Raw genomic sequence first — 15186 nt, forward strand, 5'->3', positions numbered from 1 at the left:
ACTAAGTCGCGCAAATTAGTTCTTTCCCATAGGCGCATTTTTGCAATTGTATTGACTTAGTACTGACATCCATGATCTGTCATCAAAAATCCTGGGGGCAATAGACCATTCTGGGTTGCCCTGGCTCCCCGCCGCCGCCGCTACCCGCTATATATACCCATCTTATGGAATGGGTCACCAACTCATGCTACGCTGCGCGCCGCTCTTGTCAATTATCATCTTCTTCTATCATTAATACGCGCATAGGTTAATTCTACGGCGGCCTGCGGCGCGCCGCGCCGCCCCTTTTGTCCGGCGAATTGGTCGATCGCCCAACCGCGCCCTACCCTAACACCGGCACCGCTACAGATTAACTGGTCCCTTCCCTTCCCAATAAAAACCGTCACGTTGTAGTTTAATTTGAATAAAGCATTTGAATAGCCAGTTATTAGCGATTAGTATCATAGCTGATGAGCTAGTACTATCAACTATCATCCTAAAAATCAGTAGCCCAACATCCTGCACCAGAGTCTGGTGACCAGACCATACTATACTACAAGTTAGGGTTGCCAACTCTTGAAAGGACCAACCCGGGAGAATTGTGGGGGGGGGNTTTTTTTAATTCAGGACAGGGATTTCTGTCTTTCGATTTCGTGAAGAAGTGAACCCAGCGTAAATCCACTCGATTTTCTTCAATAAGATGTGGTTGCTCTTCACACAAAAGTCCAAACTCATCGTACAATTTGTCACTATCTATGTCAATATTTAATAATTCCTGGAGTTTAGTAAACCAATCACATGGTGATTGGTTCTTTTAAAGATAAAATTTATAAATAAGTACGAGCAGCAATGGATGCATTTAATTTTTAGAAATACCGGAGAAAATATTGCTCTCCGGGAGGTCGGGAGGTTAACCATTATTTCCGGAGTCTCCCGGGCAATCCGGGAGGGTTGGGAACCCTACTACAAGTACAGGAGAACTTTACCTCCAGGTGGCATTACAAAATTCCATCCTGTTGTATACGCACATGGTGCATTTTATTTCTGGGACCTGAGCCCCGATTACGGTAACTTTTAACGTCTACAATCCAGACGCGTTTCTGATTCTGCAATACGATTGGTCAAAACAGCTGACGTGCGCTGTTGAACGACCAATCGTATCGCAGAATCGAGAAGCGTGTCTGGATTGTTGACGTTAAAAATTACCGTAATCGGGGCTCTGAGGCCCTCTTGGTTTAGGGGTCCGTGCCCGTCCCGTGGCATTTTATGATGTTTTAAGATGTTCTTGAATAACCTTTTTAGTTGTACGGATTTCTAAACGTTTGTGTCTATGGTATGAAGGGGACAACGTACGTTCTAAAACTACGTTAAGCATGCATTTTAATGCTTTCAAAAATTTATTGTGTTAAGTGCATGGACATTTTTCTGCATTTTTTACACAATGATACAATTTTTTTAAATAATTTATTGCCGCGGCAATTGTAAAATATTTTTTCAACTTAATGATTTAAATTAAATTACAATAGTTTTAATTCCACTTTTGAACGAACGTTGAATATCCTTTCATTCTTCTTTCCAGTTTTCCACCATGTTGTATGATGTTTTTTCTCTTTCTCTCATGGTTCATAATACGTAGGGAAAGAAAGAAACAAAACATATTTACATCTGCCAGTAATGTAATTTTTGCCATCGCATTATTTTGTGCGTGTATCTTTTCTGGATTGGTTTGTAATTTTAATTTATGGTAAAACAGTTAAAAGTTCTGTAAACTGCATTTAACTGCTTAAACTGGCTGATTTAACCAATAATTCAGTGACTAGGAGCATATTTGACACTTTCACATACAACACCTTGCCAGGCTGTGGAATCAGCTGAGTTTGTTTTCATTTTAGGAATTTTTGTCACGAGTTGCTCCAGCACAAAATTCCCTCATCAGCGTATTAAAGAAGCAACTGGAGATATACGAATTCAAGAAAATGAACGAAATTAAGTCTCTGGAGCATGCTACTTTGAAGGTTTGTGAAAAAATATTTTCTTTGTGGCTAGTCCCAAGCAAGGTGTAGTAACTGGGCAACAAGGTTGTTTATTTTTTGTTGCTCACCTCATTTGCATTACTTTTAATGCTAATAGAGTCTCATAATCTAAGTAAAGTAATCTAAGCTATAATTTGAATTTAAAATTTTCTTTTGTTTTGTTTTTGTTGCGGTTTTTTGCTAATATTTTTTTTAACTTTGTAAGGTCCCTTATGAGGTGTTCAACAAGCGGTACCGCAACGCACAGCGAGTCCTAGACGTGGAAGCTAGGCAGGTATCGAGTGCATGCTCCGAAATAGACAATGCTGTGAAGAACCAGAATGTCCCAACTGGAGAAATTGACTCACTGCTGGGAGGAATGGTATGTCATATTGTTAATGTATTGTAAGAAACGGAGCTAGTTTGTTTTTGTCCATAGTATTGTAATAATAAAAAAGCTGAAGACTGAAATGGCATGTTAATTATTTTATGCTATAGAATGATTAATGTATACTTGAGGAAAGTTCTGGTAACCTACTAAGTTCAAGAAACAGTCCACAGATGACAGATCACTTTTCAATGACTGTCAGTTAGGTTTCAAATTTTTTTGTAAGAATCTTCTCTCAATGTGGCATAATAGTTACTAAAATTATAGGATATACTCTAACTAGTTTATTATTATTTATAACAGGTAGAAAAGTTAACAACAATGAAGCGTAAAGCATCTGAAGCGATAAATGAGGAACTGCAGGCAGCTTATGTGTGCAAGAAACGTCTAGAACATCTCAAAGAACACGCCAGTTCACTCTCTGAGACTAGCTCTCCACAAGTCAGGGTAAGTAGTACAGGTGCTTGCTGGTAAAACCATTGCCAAGTTTACACTCCCATGATAGCTTTCTTGGTGTTTAAATGACTGTTTAATATTCCGTATAGCTGTGTAGTGAGAGATAAGAATATGCACCAATAAGAAATTAAGTTTTCATACAATTTCTAGAAGCGAAGATTTTTTTATGCATAACAAGGCAGATACTTGACAGCGATCGCACCTGGTGTTAAGTGAGATGCAGCCTAAGATGGTACATATCTGCTGTAAGTGCCTATTTAGTCTCGCCTTGAAAAGGCCCGGATTATAGTGTTGAGGAAAGACGGCAACAGGCAGCGAATTCCAGTCCCTAGCTGTACCTCTAGCATGAACAACTTTCGTCTTCGAATCGTTTGCGTATTCGACAAAATTCGATACTCAATCTTCGAATTAAACGAAAACGTGACAGTTTTGATTCTCAAAATAAGTTTCGTGCAACCATTTATTATACTAAGTTCACTTTACAACACGTTCACAAGGGCGCTGTTGTAGTTCGAACTCGAAAGTTTTTCGTGCTAGCCATACTGTTCGCATTATAAAAGAGTTATCGAAACGCTTAGTGCGATGCAGGCTTACTACCTTTTGCGTTTGTCCCAGTTAGTGGCATTGCAACTGGACTTATCTTTTCTCCTGTAATTTGATGACGCCCAATATTCTTCACATTATAATCTCATCCACAGACGGCAATGAACCAGTGGCGCAAGGTGCGTCTGGACCGCATGCTGGTAGACTACTTCCTACGCAACGGGTACTACGAGTCCGCCGCCAAGCTGGCCGATGCCAGGGAACTGAGAGACCTCACTAATGTCGGTCAGTGTTCCATCATCAGGCAGTAGGCTTTTTATCCACAGCCTAGTTACTTCCAATATTAAAGATCGTTTCATCCACGAAGACGCGCCCCACCAATTTTTGGTCGAGGGAAGCGCAGATGTTAAGCAATCGATGTCGAGCAATCCGAGCGCCATTATTGTAGTGTGCGTGTGCACTCATGGATGATTTAGCGTGTACCGATAACACTCAAACATTAGCGGGAGAATGGTGGGGCGTGTTTTCGGGGATGAAACGATCTATACTCGTAGTGCGGAAACCAGGTTAGAACGCACGTGAGCAGAAATTTCCTACGCCCATATTCACAAACAATACTATGAGGTGACACACGAACCAATCATATAGCTCTATTCAACGCTGTGCGTTCGATTTGATGCTTCAAATAGCAAGCATTGTTTGTGAATATGGGGGTTTGTCACTTACTATGCCAGGTGTGCCTGCCGCCCTGGGCCATGCGTCCGTCACGACATAGTTTTATCTTCGATTTTAGACGACAAATGTATGGACTTGTCTAAAATCGATAAATGTCCACTTCAACAATGGTAGACTACTTCCTACGCAACGGGTATTACGAGTCCGCCGCCAAGCTGGCCGATGCCAGGGAATTGAGAGACCTCACCAATGTCGGTCAGTGCTCCATCATCATCAGCCATCATACAGGGTGGAAACGTTAAGTGATCTCACTCGATTATTTCTAAACTGTATAAGATATCGGAAAACTGATTACTGATCCTGAAAGTGCTTCACGAGTTCTTTCAAATGATATCAGTAATAGATTACAGAATTAACAGAATCTATCCGAAAATTCAATGTTTTCAGCCTCCATACTAAATGTATGCTTCTATGCCAGCCACACAATATTAGAAGTGTTAATTTTTTTATTTTAAATAATAAACACTTAAAATTAACTCGTAAAGGATGATGGGCACAAATGTATGGAAAGTGGTACCCGCTCCAATAGCCATAACCAATATATATTTTAAAAGGCCTTTAGATGTAGGAAAATGTCTGCTATGGGGCCAGTTCTAATTCACGTTTTGAAAGCAGTAATTCCACTAAGTATTATAATGAAAGTATAACACAATCATCCATGTATACCTAGTATGTATTATAACTACAATCTATTAATATAACTAAAAGAAGCATTGAAAAGGAAAGGATTATAGGTACCTACGATGAACTAGCCGAGCTATTAGCCCTTTATTCGCTTTCATCATCATCATCATTATCATTTTAGCCACCGTCTTCCTCACCGCGTCCGACCATCTCGTCGGTGCCCTGCCCCGAGCGCGTCCCCCTTCATACTGTATGATACTTAGGTTACACAAAAAGTATCTTTATCTTCGAACGCAACCAGATCTGAGACTGGTGGCCATAGTAAATGTTGTTCGTCTTGGTAAGACCTTTCAAATGACACTACAAACATAACTATTGGAGCCGGGTACCATTCTGCAAAAAAGTATGTATATCTTCGTATACAACCAGATCTGAGCTTGGTGGTCATAGTAAAAGTTGTTCATCTTGGTAAGACCTTTCAAACGATACTAGACACATATCTATTGGAGCCGGGTACCATTTTGCCCATTGTCCTTTTATTGTAATTTAAAATTATTCATTAATAATATTTATTTTAGGCTTGCTATAATATTATCAAGACATGAGTGTCATGACTGTGGCTGTACTAAATGTATGGAAGCTGAAAACATTGAATTTTCAGATAGATCCAGTTTATTTTGTAACCTATTATTGGTACCGTTGGATAGAGCTCGTGAAGTACTTTTAGGATCAGTAATCAGTTTTTGGATATATTGTATAGTTTAGAAATAATCGAGTGAGATCACTTATCGTTTCCACCCTGTATACTACACTAACTAATAGATACAGGACTCGGAGGCGATTACAATAGATCAATACTGGTCACAGTGACCAGTAGAATAGCCAATCAAAAAAACAAAATATAAATAAGAAGTAATTTCAGACCCCCCTATCCCACTGGGCACTCTCCATGTAAACCAGGGGGCCACTGACTGCTCTAAAAAACACAGTTACCCGTCAATCAATTAATACTATCAGTTGTAATCACTGAAACGTTGTATAATTTTGCAATTTGTTAAAGTAAAAAAGTGCTTTTTTGGGGATCCTGATGTTGATGATGATTGGTTAATATTTGCACATCTTCTCTCCGTTCCGCCCCGCTTCTGTCCTCTCTGTCCCTTTCAAAAGGACAAGCCTTTCTCAAATATTGATTTCTAATCAAAACAATGCATATTTTGTAGATATCTACTGCGCGGCGGCGGAGGTCGAAGCCGAGTTGCTAGCGCGTCGCACGGCCCGCGGTCTGCAGTGGTGCGCCGACAACAAGTCTAAACTACGCAAGTTCAACTCCACCATGGAGTTCAAGATACGCATACAGGTAAACTCGTGTCGTGTGGTATATTTTTTTTACACTCACCACTATTTTTACACATTAACGTACCTAATATCGGCATGGGGCACACTGAAAACCAGCGTCGTGGCCTTCCTCACCATGGGCCATGGCATATGCTGAGTGGAGTAGAGTCCCATTGCGATGGGAATCCCTGTGCGCCAGGGTGGCACTGCACAGTTAACTTTCTCTTCCATTGTATGTTTTATGTGTTACATCTGTCTTTTTTGTTTTTTTATTTTCGTCTTTTGTGATGTCCATTGCAATAAATTTTTCTTTCTTAATATGTACAACAACTAATATTATTGCCAGTGCCTTTTGGCAACAAAATTGTAATCTGTGCTGGTGTTGACTGTTACACACACAGGTACTGTGCTAGTACAAGCTACATTGTGTACTATATTGCATAAAATCCAATTATTTATTAGTATGACATAAAATATTATGTATGTAGGCATTTCCTAAACATATTCCTGCGTTACATATAAACTTTATTATTCACTTGCAGGAATTCATCGAACTAGTCCGCGAGGACAAACGATTGGAGGCGGTGCGCTACGCCAAGAAGCACTTCTCTACTTACGAGGAAGGACAACTGGAAGACATTCAGCATTGCATGGGAATGCTCGCTTTTCCCAAAGATACAGGTTTGAGCCCTAAATATTTTTACTGGGGAACTTTTACAGAAGCACAGGATTTTGAAAATTATACAGGATGTTAATTTCAATACTCGCCATATTTAGGGAGTTGATTAAGTAGCTTATTCTGATCACGAATCAGTATAAAAATTGACTTGGAAAAAAAATTTAAACGAACTTTAACTTTAGTTAGTTAAAGAAAAATACCTATTTACACTACCTACTTTACGTGGCTTCCTTCAGTAGGTTATCCGACATGACAAGCAAGCGATCCGCGTAGCTCAATGGTGCCGCAAATGAAAACTATTGCAGTATTGCGAGCCACAGTACAGTTAATTTCGCATGGAAAATATTCGCTAAAAATTCCTCTTTAGTTTGTAAATTTTTTTGGTGGATAATGCGTTTATATAAGTCATAATAGATCACCTAAATAAATATGGCGAGGATTGAAATCAACACCCTGTAAATAATTTGAAAAAATCGAACTGCTTAAGGCGGGAATTCAACCCACGATTTAATTTGAGATGCGACTCTTAACGCTAAAAATTAAATAACGAAAGCACAGGATTATTGGAAGGAGTACTGGGAACATTGTCACAGAATTTAATGGAAGCTTAATAGTTCTTCATAGAGAATAAAAAGTTTACTGGTAGAGACACATGTACTGGTATTGGCACATATTATTCTGGTTGGGCACATGTCTACTGGTAGTAGCACAGGTTCAGTATTAAGTACACAAGTTCACTTTATTGCTAGTATGGGATGCCTCACAGGTTTACTGTAAAGAACACAGATTTATTGTATGTTTAACTACCCCGCAGATGCTCGTAGCTAGCGGGTTTACTGGTAGAGGCATAAGTTGTTTCTATTGTTATTGTTATTAGTATAGATTATTTATTTACTTATATGTCTATTTAATTCTACTTCTCACTTAAAATACTAACTCAAGTAACATTTAACGTCATTTCAACGAGTCTGTTTTCATTATTGTATTTAGACAGAGCGGTCTGATCCTAACACAAGTTGATAAAACTTAAAAGATTAGATCCAAAACTTTGTTATGTGACTTGTTTTTATGAATAAAATATTTTGTATTTTGTATTGTATTGTATTGTATTGTTGAGGGGCATAGCTTTAATATGAAGAGCACAGTTTTACTGGGGGCAGCACAGTGCTTAATGGTTAGGGGCACAGCTTTACTGTTAAGTGCACATGTTCACTATTGCTGTAGGGTCTACAACTTTACTGTCAAGTGCACAGGTTTACTAGCGGGCGCTCGCTGGAAAGCGCAGTTCCGCTGGGAATTACACACTTCGTTAAGAAACATTAATTTTACTGGGTGCATACGCAATGCTTGTTGTTAGACACAGTTTCGTTTTGTTTGAGATAGGCACAGGTTTTACTGGCAGGAGCACAGATTTACTTCGATCGTACCGGATGCCAACCCATGCTACGCCGCCACTGTAGATTTGTATAGATTCTCAGAACTGCTCTCGAAAATTCGTCTCAAAGTTCCAAGCAGAGCTGTTAGACTGCCTGTTTATTTGAATATTTCCCCCGCTGCAGTACCAACTACAGACAGAATTCATTCTTTTTGCGATAAATACATGTACCATCCTAAACACATCTCACTTAACACCAGGTGCGATTGTGGTCAAATACCTGTCTTGTGGTGGGCAGTGGCTCGTGGACAGGTCTCCCACTAGGTGGACCGACGATCTGGTGAAGGTCACGGGAGGTGCCTGGATGCGAGCGGCGCAGAACGGGTCTTTGTGGAAATTCTTGGGGGAGGCTTTTGTCCAGCAGTGGACGTCTCTCGGCTGAAACGAACGAACTTAAGACAGGTTGCCTTGTCTTGGTCTTGCATAAAAAAAACTAAGTAAATAACAGCACAGGTCCACTTTTAACAGCACAACTCCTCTTTACAGACGTGCAGCCATACCAGTCGCTGCTAGCTGGCGCGCGCTGGTCGGCGCAGTTCCGCTAGGAGTAACATTGTTTACTATGAAACATAAAGTTTTGTTGATTGATATAGGTACAGGTTAATTGGTAGGGACTGATTACTTGAGTTTACTAGGTGTAAGGATAGGCATAGGTTGTGCTGGTAGGCACACAGATTCACTGATAAGGGGCACAACTTTACTGCCAAGCGCCTGCCTACATGTCCACGTCTTCTTTTCCAGACGTGCAGCCATACCAGTCGCTCCTAGCTGGCGCGCGCTGGACAGCACTAGTGGCGCAATTCCGCTGGGAGCACGCGCGGCTGCTGCACCCCGCGCGGCTGCCGGCGCTGCCCGTGTGTCTGCAGCTGGGGCTGGCCGCGCTCAATACGCCATATCCTTTGCAATACGTTGTTTACTGTACTCGGGTGTCACATGATTTTGAGCCTTACGATGATCGTGTAAGATTGAAAATGCATTGGGGATTTCACATTTTGTGATAGGCCTGTGAGTTGAACTGGGGCTAAAGCCCGGTCTGTGAGCACGTAGAATTTTACGCTCGCACACTCACTGCGGGCGCCCGTCGCCACTGTGCGACGGGCGCCCGCAGTGAGTGTGCGAGCGCGACAGCAACATAATTACGCGCGAGCGGTAAGGATGGGTGGCTTGGGTGACCACAGCTTGGGGTCATTGGACAAAATTCTACGTGCTCGCGGACCAGACTTTAGCCGCTCTTCTCAACACACTATATCCTTTGCAATAATATGTTGTTTACTATAGTCGGGCTGTCTGCTGCAGCTGATTTTAGACCTTATCATAAGGACATAAGGTTCAAAATGCATCGACAGAGGATTTGTCATTTTGTGACAAGGACACAGGCCTGTGAGTTTAGTTAGCTCGTCGCGTTAAACACGTCATACCGGTTACGGGTGTGTTGTAAAAGGAGTGGCTGAACGATTTTGAACCGTATTGCCTTAGTTAAGTTAGCCCGTCGCGTCAAACACTCGATATCGGTTACTACATGGCATATCGGAGTGTTGTGTAATGAGTGGCTGATTTTAAGCCTTATTGCCTGACAATAAGGCTCAGTCCCTCGGCGCAGTTCTGCTGGGAGCACGCGCGGCTGCTGCACCCCGCGCGGCTGCCGGCGCTGCCCGTGTGTCTGCAGCTGGGGCTGGCCGCGCTCAATACGCCATATCCTTTGCAATGCGTTGTTTGCTATACTTGGGATGTCCCATGATTATGAGGGTGTAAGGTTTAAAATGCATCGATTGAGGACTTGACATTTTGTGACAGGCTTTCAGGCCTGTGAGTTTAGCTCCGGCTCGTCATATCCTTTGCAATACTTATGTGTTTGCTATACTTACCACATAGCATATCGGGGTGTCAGTCAAATTCTTTTGAACATTATTTTAGAGGCGTAAGGTTCAAAATGCATTGGGACTTCACATTTTATGACGGGCCTGTGAGATCGGGGTGTCAGTCAAATTCTTTTGAACCTTATTTTAGAGGCGTAAGGTTCAAAATGTTGGGACTTCACATTTTGTGACGGGCCTGTGAGTTTAGCTCCGGCTCGCCATAATATGGTTGCTTGCGGTCTCATGTGATTTAGAACCTTATTGTAAAAGAATAAGGTTCAAAATGCATCCACTGAGGATTTGTCATTTTATGACAGGGACAAGCCTGTGAGTTTAGTTAGTTCGTCGCGTTAAACACGCTATATCGGTTACTACATGGCATATCGGAGTGTTATGAAATGAGTGGCTGATTTTGAGCCTTATTGCCTTCGCTATAAGGCTCAGTCCCTCGGCGCAGTTCCGCTGGGAGCACGCGCGGCTGCTGCACCCCGCGCGGCTGCCGGCGCTGCCCGTGTGTCTGCAGCTGGGGCTGGCCGCGCTCAATACGCCATATCCTTTGCAATACATGTGTCTAATAAACTTCATAGCAAATGATTTTGGACCCTATGTTAAAGGCGTAAGGTTCAAAATGCATCGACTGAGGACTTGACATTTTGTGACAGGAACACAGGCCTGTAAGTTAAACAGCTCGGGCTGGCCACATTCAATATGCCATATCCTTTACGCTATCACATGATTTTGAACCTTATTGTAAGGACATAAGGTTCAAAATGTATTGAAAACTTGCCAATCGCACAGTCGCGACAGCAATATAATTACGCGCGAGCGATAAGGATGGGTAGCTTGGGGTCATTTTACAAAATACTACGTGCTCACAGACCGGGCTTTAGTACGCCACATCCTTTGCTATACTTACTAGAGCGTATTGCGTATTAGTATTGTGCAATGACGGGTGGCTGAATGGTTTTGAACCGTATTGCATTGACAATAAGGTTCAAAGTCCCGCGGCTGCTGCACCCCGCGCGGCTGCCGGCGCTGCCCGTGTGTCTGCAGCTGGGGCTGGCCGCGCTCAACACGCCATATCCTTTGCAATACGTTGTTTACTATACTCGGGGTGTCACATGATGACCTTATTCTAATGGCATAAGGTTCAAATCAAAATGCATTGTTTGAGGACTTGACATTTTGTGACAGGCTCACAGGCCTGTGCCTGGTTGGTTGCTTGGTGAGGTTAGCTTAGGCTCACGCATCGGGATGTCACATGATTTTGAGCCTTACGATGATCGTGCAAGATTCAAAATGCATAGGGGATTTTGTGATTACGTTGTTTACTATAGTCGGGGTGTCACATAATTTTGAGCCTTATGGTCTAGGTTGAAGATGGACTGACTGAGAATTTGACATTTTGAGCTCACCGCGCTCAACACGCTATATCCTTTGCAACAATCTCGTGCACTTGTACATTTTCTGTACTTACCGTATCTTACAAATTCTATAAACCGTCGAATATCAAATGATTTTGAACCTATGGGGTAGGCCAAAATGCCTTGAGGACCGTATTTTTAAAGATCTAGCGTATTTTATAGGGTTTATATGATTTTGAAACATGGTGACGATGAAGTACTTGACATTTTGTAACAGGCTCACAAGTCTGCGAGTTATAATTTCACCTTCAAAAATCAACATAATATCCTTAACAACCTCACACTCAGTGCTACAAAGAGAGCACGCGCGTGTCCGCGTGCCCGGCGTGCCAGCCGCCGCTTAACGCGCTCGCGAGGACTTTACCGCACGCGCACTGCTCGCATTCGCGTCTCGTGTGCCGCATCTCGGGCCGCCCGCTGAACGAACACAACCAGCCGATGGTGCTGCCTAACGGACAGGTCTACGGAGAAAAGGTGGGTCATAGGGGGACACTGTAGGCCAGGAAGGGGGCGCTATCTAGCCTAGGGCAGGGAAGGGCCACTCTGGCCCAGGGAGGGGACACTAGCCCAAGTAGTGGACCCCAGGAGACACTATGCCCAGTGAAGGGGCGCTCTAGCCTACATAAGAGACACTAGCCCAGGGAGGGCACTTTAGCCCAGGGGGGTGTTTCACTAGCCCAAATAGGGGGTACACTAGATTAGGGACGACACTAGCCCATAGAGGGAGCAGTGTAGCCTAGGTGGGAGTGTCCATAGACTCGCCTGTTGTCGCTCGCGAGGACTTTACCCCACGCGCACTGCTCGCTTAGTATGCAGCATCTCGGGCCGCCCGCTGAATGAACATAACCATAGCCCAGGTAGGGGACAGTCTAGCTCAGGGAGGGGACACTAGCCCAGGGAGGGGACACTGTAGCCCAGGGAGGGGACACTGTAACCCAGGGAGGGGACACTGTAGGCCAGGGAGGGGACACTATAGCCCAGGTAAGGGACACTCCAGCCCAGGTAGTGGTCACTCTAGCCCAGGGAGGTGGCACTAGGACGCGTTTCTAACCCACTAACTGGCTGATGTAATAAAAAAATTTGATGATTTATTACTTGACACTGGGTAAATATGCAAATCGCGCGAGAATCAATAAATGAAAAAGTTTGGGTGACATCAACATCAGGTTATTTAGTGTATTTTTTCTAGATGAAATAAAGAACTTGTTCAACATTTGAATAGGCCTGATGTTCACATATTTCTCCTTTTTATTGCTCTTGATGTCTTTCTTGTGTACTTTACGTTTTTGTATCTTTTTTCAGGCAATCAAAGAAATGGTGAAGCTCGGCTCCATCGTCTGCCCGAAAACGAAAGAAGTGTTCTCTATGAAGAGCGTCGAGAAAGTCTATGTCATGTAACTAATATATTTTATACATGTAAATATTATTATAGCCAGAACCACCCCGCACTTTTCTATACTCAGACTTGTATAGAACAATCTCAAAGACTACATAGCACATTATAAAAACTTTTAAGGCAATAAACGTATTTTTTGTGCCTAATTATCTTATTTTCATTAATTCCTATAAATGGCCAGTATTCTTAACACTTTTTATAATAATCTTGTTTCTTATAAGAATAATGAGATATAACGACGCAATTTTTTACAAGATTCTATTTTTTTTAATTAATGGGAATTCAGCACCAATTTATTTTTCGATAAGAAGAGCTATGTAGTCTGTTAATTATCTTTATTTACATAGATCAAGATCTTTCCATTGTATTTTATAAATGACCGATATCATAATACATTGCCTTAATATTTATTTTAGTAATGCCTATATTTTATATTATAATTGGCATGTCATGCTAAGAAGGCAGCATTTATAATTTGCATGCTATTTCGTGAAATATGTAATAGAGATGTCTCTATAAAAATAGGGTAAAAGGTAACGAAGATACAAATAACTTGATACTATGAACGGCAATGGAACTTTGTTTAATGTTTTTAACTTTGTATATTATCATGTTTTATACTATAAATGAATAATCTTCAAAGTTGCCAATTTGTCCAATGTAAGATATTATAAAGATCTCCATTTTGACTTGATTTGAACTAATGCTGTGTTCAATATTATTATACGATCAAGTTTAAGTATTAACTGTTATCTTTTTTACTCTGTTTTATGTAGTAGTAGATTGTAATGATAGTTATAACGTCTCCCTGTATCATACTCATTTACATGCAAAGATACATTTGACAAAATAAATATTAATCTTTAAGTAACCGTTTTTTCTTTAACTTTCGCTCTCCTTGATCCCATGTTCATTTGATTGCTATTTGACTAATTTCTACGACGTTGATTATTTACCTATTTCTAGTAAATAAAACATGCAGTACATAAATAGTTTGTTTATTAATATCTTTTTCTAGTAATTTTACAATGTCGTTATCTATTCAACGACTTAGAATACTCGTAAATGGCATTATTTATCACATTACATACTTAATTTAATTAAATTGTTACTTAACAAAGTGTCTCAAATTCAAAATATTAGCTTAAAAACTGGATTTGATTATATTGAAAATCAATACACAATACTTAAATAAGTATAATGTTAAAGTTAATTTGCATGAAAAATCTCAAAAATATTTGATTTTGATAATAATCTTGCTAAATATAATAGCTTACGTAAAATAAATGAAAATGCTTTTGATATGACAATATCATGGCCAGTGTGTTACACCGCAGTAACTAATATTCCGACTGTATATACAACAGAACTAGAAAACTATCACAATATCGAAGTGGGATGATTTGTACTATCACCTAAGTTACTAATGTTTAAACACGTTAAGTAAATACTGACCCCCATAATCATAAAAATTCAACAGTTTTAGATATTGAATGCATTTTTTGCTATGATATAAATAAATTGTAACTGTTTTAGTTTTTATCATTAAAGGGGTAATGAATGCACTAGCCTCAACTTTCCCAGGCGCCGATTTTTATATTTTTTTGGCGCCACTGGCGAGTAAAGTCCTGTCGCTTGCAGTTAGACAGTGACCAACGGGTGAGCGCTGAAGCGATAGGATTATCGCATTTGCGATCACCACGTTTGCGCCACTCACCCGTATTCACAAACATTACTATGAGGTCTCACAGTGCGCTTGGACGCACAGGGTGACATATGAACCAATTACAGAGCTCAATTCAACGCTGTGCGTTCGATTTGCTGATTCATTTAAGCAAGCATAGTTTGTGAATACAGGCGACAGTCTAGTAAGATTTTAACACACCAGTGGCGCCAACTGGCGAGTGTTAAAAAGAAAACTCTTTTTTCAATCGACGCAAGGAAAGTCGTCGGTTAGCTTTAAACGATACATAATTGAGTATATTATCAAAACGTTAATATAAGTATTTACATTAATTTACAGTATGTCACTTGATTTAAGGTACAATGTACCTTTAAAATTAATAATTATAAGTGTTGAAAAATGCATTGCAATAAATCTACAAATTAATATGAGTTTTAGTGGAGATCAACCAACTAAACACTAAATCTGTCTCTATTTTTTATTTTGGTACCTGCCAAATACATCAAATTATTGATTGTTATATCTTCTTAATAATTTATATTTTTATTTTACTTGATTTTATTCAAATATTTACTGTGGATAATGCTACCACAAAGCTGACTTAAGTTGCTAAAAATAAACGTAATTATGTTACAAAATT

At 40.6% G+C, this 15186-nt stretch overlaps 1 protein-coding gene across 2 annotated transcripts; it reads left to right on the forward strand.

Annotated features, from left to right (window-relative positions):
• The first annotated feature begins 1592 nt into the window (after window positions 1-1592).
• Window positions 1593-13696, forward strand: Kaz (E3 ubiquitin-protein transferase Katazuke). Of its 2 annotated transcripts, none has more exons than XM_028301300.1 (10): window positions 1593-1703; window positions 1872-1994; window positions 2218-2373; window positions 2683-2826; window positions 3534-3663; window positions 5958-6094; window positions 6615-6753; window positions 8928-9078; window positions 11751-11940; window positions 12769-13696. In XM_028301300.1, exons 2-10 carry the CDS (start codon window positions 1956-1958, stop codon window positions 12862-12864), a joined length of 1182 nt encoding a protein of 393 aa, XP_028157101.1. In that variant the 5' UTR covers window positions 1593-1703; window positions 1872-1955; the 3' UTR covers window positions 12865-13696. The 2 variants fall into 2 exon arrangements, with proteins under 2 accessions (XP_028157101.1, XP_028157102.1); XM_028301301.1 differs by having other exon boundaries at window positions 1660-1682.
• Window positions 13697-15186: the final 1490 nt, after the last annotated feature.

Source organism: Ostrinia furnacalis, unplaced genomic scaffold (genome assembly GCF_004193835.3).
Source record: "Ostrinia furnacalis isolate ACB-3 unplaced genomic scaffold, ASM419383v2 OfSCF0912, whole genome shotgun sequence".
Classification (NCBI taxonomy): Eukaryota; Metazoa; Arthropoda; class Insecta; order Lepidoptera; family Crambidae; genus Ostrinia; species Ostrinia furnacalis.

Coding starts and splice junctions, on each gene's coding strand:
- Kaz (XM_028301300.1), top strand. CDS start 1,956: ATGAACGAAATTAAGTCTCTGGAGCATGCTACTTTGAAG. Junction 1,995..2,217: donor TGGAGCATGCTACTTTGAAG/GTTTGTGAAAAA, acceptor TAACTTTGTAAG/GTCCCTTATGAGGTGTTCAA. Junction 9,079..11,750: donor CTGGCCGCGCTCAATACGCC/ATATCCTTTGCA, acceptor ACAACCTCACAC/TCAGTGCTACAAAGAGAGCA.